Raw genomic sequence first — 15,046 nt, forward strand, 5'->3', positions numbered from 1 at the left:
TATGTTTTCCAGTGCTTAGAATATTGACCTTCGAATCTGGCTATGTATGTTCTGTTCTGGGCTCTGACACTAATTGTGTGCGACCCTTTGGCACGTCACAGGCCCTACTCTGCCTTGGTTTACCAGTCTGTAAAATGCTTAATACAATATCAACTTCTTGAGGGTTAAATGTTTGTAAAGTGCTTTAAGAACCTTTGTTGAAAGGTGTTAGCGAAGTATAAACTGTAGTGTTGCCATTTTTACTATTAAATTAAATTGGCTCAGGAAAGTTTAGCGAGAGCTAGTATGAAACTCAGATATATTTTAAAAGATGATGCGCGCACACACACTGTCATCCTGTTGTAGCTAATCTTCATTTAGTTTGCGAAGGGAGAAGTCACCAGAGACAGACAGTGTCAGGGTAGGATCAGATGCGTTCTTTAACATGTTAACAGTGCTCATAGATCTCTTCCCCTTTTATACTGGGTATTCTTGTTTTCTGCTTCTTGAAGAACTCTTGTTTCCACATAGACAACATGCTCCAGCAGGTGGAGCTCAGTGATAAAAACAAAATATCAGAAAAAGTTAGTTAGTGCACCCAAGTAGTAACAGAAACCTGACTGGGAATCTGGTAACTCTTCCTAACTGGAGAGATGAGCTTTTCCTAGAAATTAGAGACATACAGTTCTCAAAGCCACTGAGCTGCTGCCTAAACCTGATCCAATGAACTGTTCCCCTTTCCCATAATAACTATATTATGGTTTCACATGAACATTAACCTGCTTTAGGCCTTTTATTGGTATCTAATGGAGTAATTATTTATAGAGCATTGAAAAGTGTGCTGTGTACTCCAGACATTCAACACTAATCACAGCACAGTTATATATTAGTCAGTGCTTTTAGAAGCACATGCTATAGGGCAATGATTGTTTAGTACCGCCCCAAACCATGTCAGCATGCATCAGCTGAGATCTTAGACTCTTTCCAAATATTTCAATTCAGGTGGTTCTGTGATTTAATTCCCAAATGATTCTTTCTTGCCAATCATTCAAGCCCATTATGTGTAGTTCTCACACAGCATGTTGAATGGAGACGTTAACACACCTAAGCAAATTCATCCCTACCTTTTCAAAATTAACATGTTCATGAATGTTTGAGACCGTCCTGCTGAGTTCTTTCCATTTGTACAACTGCCCCCAGCATTCTAAGATGGTCATGCCTTTGTCATGAGTGTTTATCCCACCTAACTAATCTCATTCAGATCTCTGAAGATCGAAATGTAATTGTTGATTATCTGCTGATTTAGGACTAAATGATTCCACCACAAGGAGACTATGGTTTTGTAGCATGTAAAATAAGAACCATAAGTTGTACAGGAACAAATACTAGGTCAGGCTGAATGAGATTAGTTAGGTGGGATAAACACTCAATGACAAAGGCATGACTGTCCAATAATTTCAGTTTTTATGTTAATTTTCTAGTGTTCTGTGAAGATGATGGCGGCTGCAGTAAATGGACAATACTGCTGTATTGGTTTTGTAATAGTGTCAAGAGATCAATAGGAGTGGGGCACCTCTGTGCTGTGTTGTGCTGTGCAATGGCATGAAGACATGGTATCTTCCCTGAAGAGCTTCCAAAACTACATAGACAGGGAAGACATAGTAAGGTGGAAAGGAACACAACATGCAAACAAAGTAGTGGTTGATGGCTGGAGGAAGAAACAAGGGTGGTTGCATGGTGATTCACATTCGTTAGTGCAGAGCAAGAGCAGTGAGTTAGTGCGAATCTAGACCAACAACTCAACCAAAGGCAAATGGCAAAAGCATTCCATGTTTGTGGCTTCATACATAAAATAATTTTATCATCTACCTTGTAAGGTGGGAAGGTAGCAACAATGAAGTCAGCTAGCAGCGGAATTTCCTGGAGCTAAGGCTTCTTACACCCTCAGGAGACTGTCAACTGGACCTGCTGTCCCAGATTGGCTCCCCTCTGGTCTGGGTGGGAGTGGCAGGCAGGCCTACTGCCCTCCCCCTGATGCTCAAGGCTGCAGCCACTAGGTGAAAACCTGCCTCCACTGAAATGAATGGGAGTTTTGCTATGGCCATCAATGAGGCCAGGATTTCACCCAGTGTCTGATATGGTGACATGGGAGAGACTGCAGTGAAATTCACTTTGTTCAGCTGTTTGCAGCCCACTGTGCTTCTCTGAAGAGATGTTTCTTTTTCAGGTTCTAGTGCAGGCCATCAAAGAAGCAAAAGAGCAGCATCCGGACATGTCTGTGACCAAGGTCGTCGTCCACCAGGAGACCGAGCTTGCTGAAGAATAGCACAGCCAGGTGAGCAGGTTGAAATATGTGTTCTGACCACACCGGCTGACTGGAGGAGGAGACACCTACAGCCAGAGAGGGCCAGTCATCACGAGTCCATGAAAAATCTATCAGAGCCTTTTAGGTTTCTCTTGGAATCTCAGTATTTTGAATGTGATCTAGCAAGGCACTTCCTGTAACTCTAGAAGCAGAAGATGCAGAGAGATGTTGATTTGCATAGCACTTCAGGTATCAAGGTGTCTTACAGACCTAAACTACAATGGAACCTCACTGGCTGGAAGCCCAGAGAATCACCTCTTTTGAGACTAGTACAGAGAAAAAAGTGTTTAGTTTATTTTGTGCACTGGCATCCTTGATCTCTGGATCTTCGTGTTAGCTCTTTAAAACACAGAACAGGAAAATGCTTGTAGTATGTAAGGCTACTTTTAACTTCAGCTGATTAGATTTCAGGCTGATGCTGTGGCAGCAGGGTTGCAAATCTTTGACAAAAAGGGAAAACACACCAGTGTGAATGTTAGGAACTATTGTATTGCAGAAATCATTTTGATAGATGCCAAATTCAAGCAGGTGAAGGTTATTAAGTTAGAGACACTAACTCAGTAGAAATACATTGGATTAAATGTCTGTGGGACAGAATGAAGATACTATTTTTTTTAATAGGAAGGCTGGCATGTATAGTACGACCATCTTAGAACAGGAAATGAGAATCAGCTTTTGTTTCAAATGAAACAGGTTAATTTGGATAGGCTGGATGCAGTTAACCAACTTGTAGTGTGGACACAGGACTGGTCAAATTCCAATAGTGTGGCTATATTAACAGTTTAGTAGTTATGCTTACTCAAGCTTTAGCCTATAGCTCTGGTCTTGCCAGCGAACTTATGCTGCTATAAGTGATGCAGAGTTTAGGTATAACCTGAGTTAACTTTGCAGTGAAGGCAATTGCTTAGGTGCTTGCAAGACGTTTCATCTGTGACCATAGATGATCAGAATCTCCGTTTTACTTTGTATCCAGCATCTCCAATACCATGTTACTTGGACATTGGTTTCATACTTGCTCAGATGGAAAAGACAAAGGTGTTAAATATGAACCCCTACCTCATCACTCACTAAATTGCCAATATCACATCCTGCAGCTCCTGGCTTTTTCCCTAGAGGTCTCCTGTGCAAGGACGGTCCAAGCCTGGTGTGGCTTTGCTGTGAGAAATAACACACAACTGTGCCAATTTTATTTTATTAGCATAACCTAATTAAAACCAGGTACTGTCATGTTTCTGTTTTGATAACAGCCAAACTTGGGTGAAATTCCCTGTTTTGTCTATATAAACAAAAGCTTGATGACACTGATAATTCTAGAGCCCTATTGCAGCATAGTCATTACAGGTAATATCTCCCCTCCGTCTTTCTGTCTTTATAACATCATGCAGTGCAGAAGAACAAGTGACCACAGAGTGATGATTGCCCCTTGACTAAGATTAGGAACTTTGAGTCTGTCTGCACTAGGAAAAGCAGCAGTCTGACAACGTCAAGAGGTGCTTTCTGGGTCTCCTTCCCTCTCAGCAATATTAAAATGGTGGTATGCCCAAGGAGCAGTCATGTCTCTGCTAGCTGCAGTGGCTGTGAAAAGGGTCAGAGTTCAACACCACTTGACAAGGAAGTTGTGCAGAAGCATTTTAATGGTAGAACCAATGGGGGGCCCCACTCCTCAGGTCTGGAAGTGGAGGTGTTTCTTCCCCCTTCACCCCAGGCTCTGTTATCTGCAGCAGTGAATAAGGGGTTATGGGATGGGCTCTATCCCAGCACTGTCCCTGAGGCCAAAGATTGACAAATAGTTCTTATCTGCTTCAGTAGTAAGTCTGCTTATTTTCCTAATCTAGAAAAGACCCCAAAACTTGAGTTAAGGTTGCTGTGATCTGCTATGACCTCAGTACCTAGCTTTTCAGTTTAGTCGTTTGGAAACAATAGTAACTGTTTAAAGCTGCTTTAAGAATCCATAAAGGCTGCAGCATTTTATTCCTAGGGCTGTGCTCAGCATCAGTTGTATGGTGCACCAACATGTTTTGGCCAGATAGCATGCTGGATAAAGTGTAATTAAACAGGTTTCAGAGTAGCAGTCGTGTTAGTCTGTATCCGCAAAAAGAACAGAAGTACTTGTGGCACCTTAGAGACTAACAGATTTATTTCAGCATGAGCTTTCGTGAGCTACAGCCCACTTCTTCGGATGCATAGAACGGAACACACAGACAGGAGATATTTATACATACAGAGAACATGAAAAGGTGGAGGTATGCAGGAAGAGTCTAATCAATTGAGATGAGCTGTCATCAGCAGGAGAAAAAAACTTTTGAAGTGATAATTAAGATGACCCATAGAAGGTGTGAGGAGAACTTAACATAGGGAAATAGATTCATGTCATCAATGTAGCGCAAGTAGAGTAGAGGCATTAGGGAACGAGAGCTAAGGAAGCGTTGTTCTAAGTCAGTCATAAAGATGTTGGCATACTGTGGGGCCATGTGGGTACCCATAGCAGTGCCACTGCACATCTACCAACATGATATATGCCATCATGTGCCAGCAATGCCCCTCTGCCATGTACAGTGGCCAGACCGGACAGTCTCTATGCAAAAGAATAAATGGACACAAATCTGACATCAGGAATCATAGCACTCAAAAACCAGTGGGAGAACACTTTAACCTCTCTAACCACTCAGTGACAGACTTGAAGGTGGCAGTTTTGCAACAAAAAAACTTCAAAAACAGACTCCAAAGAGAGACTGCTGAACTCAAATTAATATGCAAATTAGATACAATTAACTCAGGCTTAAACGGAGACTGGGAATGGTTGGGTCATTACACTAATGGAATCTATTTTCCTATGTTAAGTTCTCCTCACACCTTCTATGGGTCATCTTAATTATCACTTCAAAAGTTTTTTTCTCCTGCTGATGATAGCTCATCTCAATTGATTAGACTCTTCCTGTTGGTATGCATACTTCCACCTTTTCATGTTCTCTGTATGTATAATTAAACAGTGCACGTGTGTTTGATCCATTCCAAACAAAAAGTGTGTGGATGAGAGTTAGGTGGAAGGAGAGGATGAATATAGGAGCAGTGGAGAGACCACTACAGGACAATTTAAAAAAGCCAAATTTGGTAGGAGGAAAATCCCACTGACTGCCTATCTTTAAAACCTTCATGCCGAAAGTCAAGTATCTGTCTCATATTTAGGCTCCTGAATAAAATTAATCTGCTTTTTCAAAAGTGCTGAGCATGCACATTCCTCATTGGCTTCTTCATTGGGATTTGTGGGTGTTTGGGGCTTCTGAATAAACAGGGCACTTATTTAGGGTTTTGACTTTAGACGCACTGTGGAAAATTATAGTCAGTGCTTTAAGGGTCTGAGTAGTGGGAGCAAGGGGGAAAGCACCTTGTGAAGTTGGTGGTGGTAAAGTGCCCCTCACTGGGTGCCACTGGGAGTGTTTCCACAGGAAACTGGCAACTTACCCTAACCTTGTCTTTCTAGGAGATGTTTCTCCCAGACTGAGAGAACTCCAGAAAGGGAGGAGAGAGCGGTAGAGGAAAAACTGCAGAGAAACTACCTGGAGCACAAAGACCACAGATTTTCAAGATTTGCTGTCAATAGCTGAACATTCATATCACTTACTAGGAGTTACGCTTTGACATTTACTTGGGATTTTCCAGAATATAGTGGATCCTTGTGAATAATTTTATATTGTAAAACACAGTATGCCATACTTCTCATTGTACTGAATGTTTTCTTAAATAGGTTTTCAGTTTTGCGTTCCCTCATGCATAGCCTCCATAGGCCCTCACAAAAGGGTTGGTTCTTAAGTCTTATTCCTTCAGATATACCGGGGTTAAGCCATGCTCATGCGTATTTTAGAAATTGCACCTTAGAATAACAGCTGTTTGAAAACCCTAGTGATTGATGGGGCCTTACTTATTTGTCAGCGTGCGGCATTTCTACTTGCTTCTTGCGATTGGCCCTAGATATTTCCAGAAAACTCCAAGTCACGCTACCCAGGTGCACAAAACAGAGTTTCTGTACCTTTACTCTGCATTTCCTTTCTTTTATGAGTTTTGTTCCTTGATGTTGTTCGAACATAGTGGGTAGGGGGGGTTGTGGTGTAATATTCACACATTTCAGTAGTTGGCTAGATTAAGGAATACTGGAAGTTGCTTCACAAACTCTCATACTGTGAATTCTAGAGCTTTAAGAGAACTGTGACAGGGCACTACCCCTTCCTGCTCCTCAGAGACTGCATTTCTACTGAATGCTACCTACCTATTTTTGCTTTCTAGATGCCATTTAAATAAGTCTATAGAAGTGTATGGTTAAGGAGTTTGGGCTCTGAATGCTATATGGTAGGCTATGCAGCATTCGCAATAGTTGATTTCTCAGTGTCAGACTTTTATTTGTTTAATTTTTCAATAAGTTTGTAAATCATGTTTTTTCCAGTACTATTTAAAGCTATCCACAAATCAGGGCGGGAGTGTGTGTGTGTGTGTGTGTAATCTTAACTTAATTTAAAATCATCTCTTAAACACTCTCACCTTCCTAGAAATGTAAGCTCAATTTGGGCTGGCAGTCCAAGACATTCTCACAGCTGTAGATTATAGCAACTAGTGGGAACAAAGTCAAACCGTTTGGAAAGTGCACATGCTCAGATCACTGGCATCTCCCTCTCCACATAAATTAAGGTTCTGTAGTACATTGGCTCCTTCACTGCCATGCTGCAATGAAACACCAGAGCTGGCTGCAGTTTTCAGCTTCTGGATGATGGTGCATTCAGGTCTATAATGACAGCTACCCAGGTGCTGTTTTAAAACATCCCATGTACTTTACCAAAAAAGCACTGAAAGTATTTTTTCTAGATACTCCTGTCATATCCACTGTAGCAGCTTATGGCATACTTAATAGAAGTTGGGTTTTTTAAAACTGTAATAATTTTTTTAAGTATTTTTAGGGAGAATGTGTGTGAATGGAATTTTCTACCTGGAGATGATCCATAAATTTGTAAGGTGACCACTGTGGTGTTAATCATGACTTTCAAAATGAGAGCATAATGCTTCTGTGGGGGTAGGATATACCTCCTTTCATGTCAGCAGCAGCAGATCACCACCACCTGTTTGGAGTTAATGGAAACCTCTTAATCATGCCCTGGTTTTTCTTTCCAGCAATATTTTAAAGTTTTGTAATGAATAGAGTTGCAAGCAATATTTTTTTTTAAAGATAGGGCTTTGAAGTTGTATCTGGTGTGGCACACCTCTAGCGGTGAGGGAGAACCCTTTGCTGCTAAGCTACATTCCAGGATGAGAAGAAACTGGCAGTAAGTGCTTTACTTAAAGTTTGACCATGTTTAAAAAAAAAAAAAAAAAAAAAAAAAAAAAAGAGGTAGAAGACTGAGCTAGACTCAGTGACTTACTGTTTGGTTGAAAATTGTCTTTAAATGGCACTGTCTTTACAATTACAATTTCAGCCCACCTTAAAGCAGGGCTGGCTCCAGGGTTTTTACCACCCTAAGTGGCCGAAAAGAAAAGAAGCTGTGATCGGTGGCTGCTCCACCGCACCACTTTCTTCTTCGGTGGCAGGTCCCTCTCTCCAAGAGGGACTGAGGGACCTGCTGCCGAAGAGCCCGATATACTGCCCCTTCCCCTTGGCTGCCCCAAGCACCTGCTTGCTGAGCTGGTGCCTGGAGCCGGCCCTGCCTTAGAATAAGTTGTTAGTATTGGCTGGAGACACTGTCTCAAAGGATTATGGAGCTGCTTGAATAGTGGTGCACTTATCAGCATCGTGCTTCCTATGAAGGCAGCTGTTTTGTGGGAATGCTACTTTATCTCCTGTAGGCAGACATTTAAATGTGCAGTTAGCTAGTGAACTGCAATTTAGACCTGGTTTCCTGCTCTGGGTGGAACCATGTGGTCTTTAGACTGGAGCTCCAGGCCCTCTGTTTACCAACCACAAAAATCTGACAGGCCCAACCAGACTGGACACCTATGAGGCAGTTTCCTCCCACAATAAGCTTTCAGTGACACAGTTTTGTCAAAACAAAGCATTTCACTCATTCATCCACCCAGAAGGCACATAGCGCAGAGGGTTAGTCAGAGGCCTATCGGCATGAATCAGCCTCTCTAACCAGAGCTTTGGCAGGTCAACTTTATTCCAGCCCCTGCTCCTGAATCTGAGGATTAGTTTGCATCTCCACAGCCCTTTTCAGTCTGCTGCCAAACCTTTCTCTTCCTCCCTGGGACAAATCCTACAACTGGCAACTATCTTACTAAGGCTGAGGAGAGGGATAAAAACATCGCTGTAGCTTTGCTGGCACCTGCTGGGTACAACTAATAATCTGGCAGTTGTGGTTGAGCATTTGCTGGGATGTTCCTTATCCAGGTCATTGTTTTGCCTTTCCTGTTTGGTTGCTCTAACATGCTATTGCAAGCAGTATGCAGACTATTCATAGTTTCCCAGTTCTTCACAGCTGGTTTCATGGAACTTTTTAATTTGCCCCTAGCACTTAACAACATTTGGAGGTTGGGGGGGTTTAGATATGCCTCTTTAGTGAAGGAAGTACTAAGAACCTTGACACCCCTGTAATTTAGTTCACACCCAACCTTGTTCAATAAAGCCTTGGCAGCACAAAGTTTGATCTTATTTAAAAAAAAAAAAAAAAACACTCCTAAGAAATGGAGATCTTGACTTGTCTAAGATCCAGAGGAATTTCTTGTTGGTGAGAAGTTTTTCCCTTCCCAAACAATGGTGCACAAGCACTTCCTACATGTTACAGGCTTCTGCCTTTGCAAGAAAACCCCTTCTTAAAAAGAGACAAGACATAGAATAGTGTAACTTTTAGCTAGCTGTGCTGCTCAGATTCCCTTGATAGCATTAAGCGTGCTTGTTTCTTCTGTTTATCCTCTGATATTATACGTCAGTGCTCTCTTCGTGGGACAAAACACAGTGCAAACCAAACTGGCTTCCGAAGACAGGCAAAACTTCTTAGTTGCCACACCCACGCAATCCCAGCACCCTTCTGACGGACAAGTTTTTACCAACAGAAGGTTCTCCTCGTCCAGATCTTGGAGAGGAGTAGAGGTTGCTACTGGAACTGCTCCTACTGAAGCAGTTGAGCTTTTCATAGAGGGACAGGGAAGAAATAGTAGCAGTAGGCAGAGTGAATCTTACTAAAACCTAACTAAATTAACTTCTGCCTGTGTCCCATCCCACTTCACCTCTTCCTCCTACAATGAGTTGATCAGATTGAGTTTTAAAATTTGGTCCACCTTGAACTGTGAATTTCATGTCAATGTAACATATGAACAAGGTCTGTATTTATAAGATATGAATGTTCTTAGCTAATCCCAGTCCAGGAGGTAAGCCAGAGACTGGCTTGATTGTATAGTATACACTTTTCAGAAGCTATTTATATATGAATGAATATATAGAAAGGAAGGCAGGAGAAGCAAGACCTCTGATTAATTAACCTGGAAAGGCAGACTGCAATCTCCAAACAATACAGCTGTATTAAAGGATGGACTGACTGAGTTCTGATTTTAGTAAACTGTAGTTTGCTGATTTCATACAATGTACAATTACCTTAAGAGATGTTAGTGTCCCAACCATGGGTTTTTTTACAAGTTTAATCAGAATTTAGCTACAAATATGAAGGAGCTTTGTACATTTTTTTAAGACAATTGTGAATTGTCTAGAATAGCTGTTTACATCTTTTCTTTACAACAAATAGGAAATATCACAACAGACTTAAAATTGGCATATCGTTATAGATTGAATAGTAAATGACAGGAGCTGTTATTTTGGACTTTTGTAGTAATTCAAAGGGAAGGTTGCTGTAGTATTTAGACAGACCTAAGTGTTCAATATTGTTTCTTGTATTGCATTTTTCAATAAATTTTCAAACTACTGCATTCTTTTTTTTTTAATAAAAAACCTCTTCCCTTGTCAAGCTCACTTAGGGTTTGTCTGCATGGGGAGTTATTCTGAATTTGGAATGGCCACTTAACTCCATGGGCAGATGAGCCTATTCTGGAATAGGAGCATCTAGCCATAGACTTAATCTGCCTTCAGTTCCTGTTCTGGATCAACTTTGAGTATAGACAAGGCCTTTTTGAGGTAGCAAAGATATATTTGCTGATTTCACCCTACAAGCTGCAGTTATGAAGAATCTCAAAGTAAAATCCCATTACTGTGAACGCCAGCTCTGAAGCCTTCCTCAGAGTCCCTGCATTCTTTGTGACCTCAGTGGTACTCCAGAATAAGTCTAGGAGAAAGTTTTCAAGAGTGCCTCTTAGTCCCATTTTCAAAAAGTGATTTAGGAATCCAAGGCCTGCATTACACTAAAGTTAGGCTGAAAAATCCACACCCTGACTGGGGTAATGAAGCTGACTTAACCTCTGGTGTAGACAGCATTAAATGGGCAGAAGAATTCTTCTACTGACCTAGCTACTGCCTCTCAGGAAGGCAGATTAACTACAGCTGCAGCACTTCAAATGTAGACAATCCTGTTGCCTCTCAGGAACACTTACTATATTGCAGTGAAGGTCCTGTTGTGCTTCGGGCAGCACTTCCAAGATAAGTGTCTCCTGCCTGTTAGTCTTACCTCTCTGGTCTGTCATTCCCCATAATTGAAGAGGGGAAAATAAAGGGATTCCTGGGCCAGGTAGTGACACTAGGCCCTGACCTGCTGAATGTAGAGTGAGTTTCACCAGCTCTCTGACAGTACAAGTATGTTTATTCAGGTAGAGCAGGGAGGAAGAAAACTGGAAGCGGAGTTTGATAGATGTGCCATTGCATCTCTCTGAAGGATGCGGAGACTTTACTGATGAACCCTTTCAGGCTTTCCTGCATTTCAGGAAAATGACCACTAGAGTGCTCCACACCTCTGCACTGGACTCAAGCTGCAGCAGCAGCTGCTCTTCAACCTCAACTTAATTGATTTGCTTGTGCTTTGTTGAACAGGTGAACTAAAGTCTCCTGCAGTGAGTTTGAAGGACTGTCCTGCTGGACACAAGGGGGAAAAATTTCCACAGCACCTAAGTGACTTATGCTGTGGGAAATTTTACTCAAATAGCCCCAGAGCACCAATCCACGGAAGACACATCAGTCTACATGGTTTATTCCTAGCCACCCCTGTTTCAGAGGACCTCCAGTAGACTTCATTCTCCCTAGAGCCAGGATAATAGTGGGGTTTTTGGGGGGTTGGGTTTTTTTGCCCATGCTTGCATCTATACTGGGCCTTTGCCCTTTTGGTATTAGCCACCTAGGGTGACCAGATGGGATGAAGAAAATATCAGGACACGGGGGGGGGGAAGAAAGGGAAAAATGAGTCCTGACAGCAGCAGCAAGAGGAATGGAGTCCCTGGAGTATGAAATATTGGGACAGATGCATCCTGACCAAACATCGATTGGGACATGGGACAAATGCTTAAAAATCAGGACATCTGGTCACCCTATAGCCACCCCTCCTGATTAGGCTGGGATTGCATATCAACCCTGCCTGTTACAGGACCCCCAAGGGATTGCTTGGTCCCAACAGAGAGCTTCTGGACGAAGACCCTGTCAGATAGGGGTGACCCTCCTGTGGGGAAAGGGAATGAAGAGTAGGCAATAGCCATATAGAGGCTTACTCATAATCACTACTCCCTGCTGCAGTATTCTTGGGAATAGGGGGTAAGGATGGGGAAAGGCAGCCATGAACCACCCTTGTGCACTGGACCAAGCTTTATCCAAACCCAAGGTGAGAGCCAAGAATAGAACCTAGCAATCCTGATGACTCCATGCTCTGCTCCATGTGCCCACTAGAAGTTCTCTTACCTGTGCCAGAGGGAGAACCATTACACACACAATAGGGCCTGCAGCACGTTTGGGAGCGACTGCATTCAGCAATAAGAAGGGTAAAGGGAGATTTAATATAGAAGCCGGTAAGTTTAATTCTAATACTGGCCCTTGTGCTTCAGCTAGGAGGGAGAGATGAATTTTGACTTTGCATTTCTAGGATGAAGTAAGGTTCAATCCCTTCTGCTTCCAGTTCCCCACTGTGGTGTCTTGTACCTTCCTCTCCAGCCTGTGGTTACTGGATGTTAGCAAGGTACAAGAGATGGAACACTTAGACCATTGAGCTGGTAGGTTAACAGGTGACTGGAGTGGACTATGGACCAGTAGAAGCTGGTACTGCTTCAGTCTCCCTCTTCTCAAAGTTGTGGGCAGCTCTGCTGGAGAATGATAGATGTTATGAGCCAGATTTATTGTACCACCACAGCTTTTCCTCCATAATTTTGCTTTTTCAGTTTCCTTTGTGACAGGCCTGCCACAGCTCAGGCAGATGTTACCCTGCCCTTTGCACCTGTCTTGTATTCTCTAGCACAGCTGTTCCAGGTTATAGACAAGAATGCTAAAAGGACTGAATTAATGATGCAGGAAGTCTGGTACACTTGTTTCATCCATGCACCCAGCCTGAGTCCTTGCTGCTCATCTGTAATGAATTCTGTGCTCTCTCATGGCAGAGTGGCAGGGCTTAGTAGAAACACCCAGCAGCACACAAGCTACCCTTTCCTGCTCTGAACTAGAGTGTTTGCACACCAGCCCCTAGTACTGCCCTTCAGTTCCCTGAGACTGTGGGCTCCCCCGCGTCTGGTGTGAAAGAAATTAAAGAGGCTTTCCCAAGCTCATCCTGTGCCTAAGTAGCAGAGTTGTAGAACAGAACCAAGCTCTCCCAACCAGTGTTAGGTCTCAGCAGTCCCTTACCTAAAACTTTACAGCCCATACACAGGATTGAATGTGATCTGTTGCCTACAGACTTCCAGGGGTGGAGGTGGAGAAGTGTAATGGCTTGGCTGTCATGCCTCAGTTTACCCAGCTGCACAGGGGAGATATTTTACCTGGGGAGGGAAGTCCCAAAGCTATTTAGGTATTTAACCGCCCTTGAAATGAAGACCTTTGTGAATCCCAACCCTGAGGGATTCATGCTTGTAGAATGCTGGAAGCAGATGCACACTCAGCGTCAAAACACATCCATGTCTCTGTTACTGACATCATCATGTTGGCCCTACCGCAAAACTAACAATGGCCTGAGGCCAGTGTGCTTTCAAACCATTCCAACCATCAGCTCCCCACACTCAGTAAGTAACATTGAAAATCTGCCAGAAATAGTTGGGTAAAGACCACTGCCATGACTGGATTCTTCATAATCCTTCCAAAGAACTTGATTTACTTAATACAGTGTGCACGTGCGCACACACACACGAGCCGTCTAATTCATTTTCAAATAAAATACCACAGAAAGTAAGCCTCTTAGGCTGTGCATATAAGGCCATCCAGCTCCCTTTCCGTTCCAACGCTGGGGTACGCCCTTGCTCTGTCTAACCTCATTAGAATCACAATGTGCATCCAACCCTCCAAAGTGCATCCACTCCCCAGGACAGGGCTATTTAAAGAGGATGTAGATTATCATATCCAGTCTCTTGAACTGGAGAGACTTTGATAGCAAAGAAATCCAGAGGCGGTGGGCAAGAAAGTTAGATTTACAACAGACTCAGAGAATGAAAGAAACATGTTTAGTGATGCTTAATTGAATTATTTGCACATCTAGTCTGTGGGTTTACAGTCCTTCACCAGCATGAGATGACAGCCAGGTATGTGGTGAAATGTAAAGCCATAAGCATTAGGCCCCCTGATTACTTCCTTAAGCTTTTTTTCCATCTGTTACAAAACCCCACACTTCCTCCCAGTTCAGCAGGTTCTTAAGGGAATAAATCTGTCCAGTGCAGACAGCTACCAGGGCTTTGTGAGCAACCACTCAAGGACCAACAAGAATGGCTGCCTGTTTTAAAAGGAGGTGTCTCTATTTTCAAAAGAGACTGAAAATCAGGTCCCTTTAAGAGGTATCTCAATGTAGATAAGTTAGTTAATACTGAGAGAAATCTCTTTAACTGGAGACTGCCCAACAGTCGCTGCATTTACTGAGTCAAGAACATGATGGCCCTTTCTTCAAGTTTGTTTAAACAAAGTCTGTGTGTTTAAACCAGGTGAGCAGGCAAAGAGTCCAGCAAGACATCACCACCCCTCCATCTCCTTCCTCTCTGTTATTTAATGTCAGCTATGAAGAAAATAAGCTGCCATTTAGCAGAACTCAATTCAGCTCCATCCTACCTACCCGTTCCCAGCTAGATCCCACTCTATTCTCTCCAAGAGGCAGCACATCAGCCTAGATGCAGCCTTTCACCCTTAGGCTGGGAAGGGCAGTGGGCAGGCAAGAATGTCACTCAGAGTGAACATGCTGCTTTTTCTAGATACTCCAGAACTGTCTCGCAACTGAGGAGCACCAACGTGCTTGCAGTGGGGGAAAAGGTTTAGCTAGCCAAGCTCAGCTGCCTTATCATATAGCACATAACGTTTCTCCTGTGCGAGCTGGATCCTGTGCAGGAGGTCACAGCAACAGACCCATGCCCTTACAGTCTCGTGCTGCCTTCCTCAGGGGGTCTGGATGCCTATAAAAGCTGGCAGCTGGCTGGAGTTAGGCACTCGTTGGGCTCCTGTGCACGGGGCTCACTTGGCTCCCCGAGGACATTTCCCCAAAGCAGGAGGCCATCAAGGTTTGTAGAATCGTTAGCAGGGAGTTGAGAAGAGCCAGCAAGAGGAAGGGCGAGATTGAGTAGCCGGGAGGGGTCTGCCTGGGTTTTGCTGCCATCTGAAGGGATTTCATAGATTAAGAA

The 15,046-nt window shown here is 43.1% G+C and overlaps 1 protein-coding gene across 26 annotated transcripts in view; it reads left to right on the forward strand.

The window, feature by feature from the left end:
* Positions 1-10,239, forward strand: part of EPB41 (erythrocyte membrane protein band 4.1) — a 165,306-nt gene extending 155,067 nt beyond the window's left edge. For all 26 annotated transcript variants that reach the window (XM_050932481.1, XM_050932489.1, XM_050932476.1 and 23 more), the window contains 2 exons: positions 2,207-2,314; positions 5,826-10,239. In XM_050932481.1, the coding sequence (XP_050788438.1) occupies positions 2,207-2,305 (99 nt within the window). In that variant the 3' untranslated portion in view covers positions 2,306-2,314; positions 5,826-10,239. The remainder of the gene's footprint in view (positions 1-2,206; positions 2,315-5,825) is intronic.
* The last annotated feature ends 4,807 nt before the right edge of the window (positions 10,240-15,046 follow it).

The sequence above is a fragment of the Gopherus flavomarginatus genome, chromosome 22 (assembly GCF_025201925.1).
Source record: "Gopherus flavomarginatus isolate rGopFla2 chromosome 22, rGopFla2.mat.asm, whole genome shotgun sequence".
Taxonomy (NCBI): Eukaryota; Metazoa; Chordata; order Testudines; family Testudinidae; genus Gopherus; species Gopherus flavomarginatus.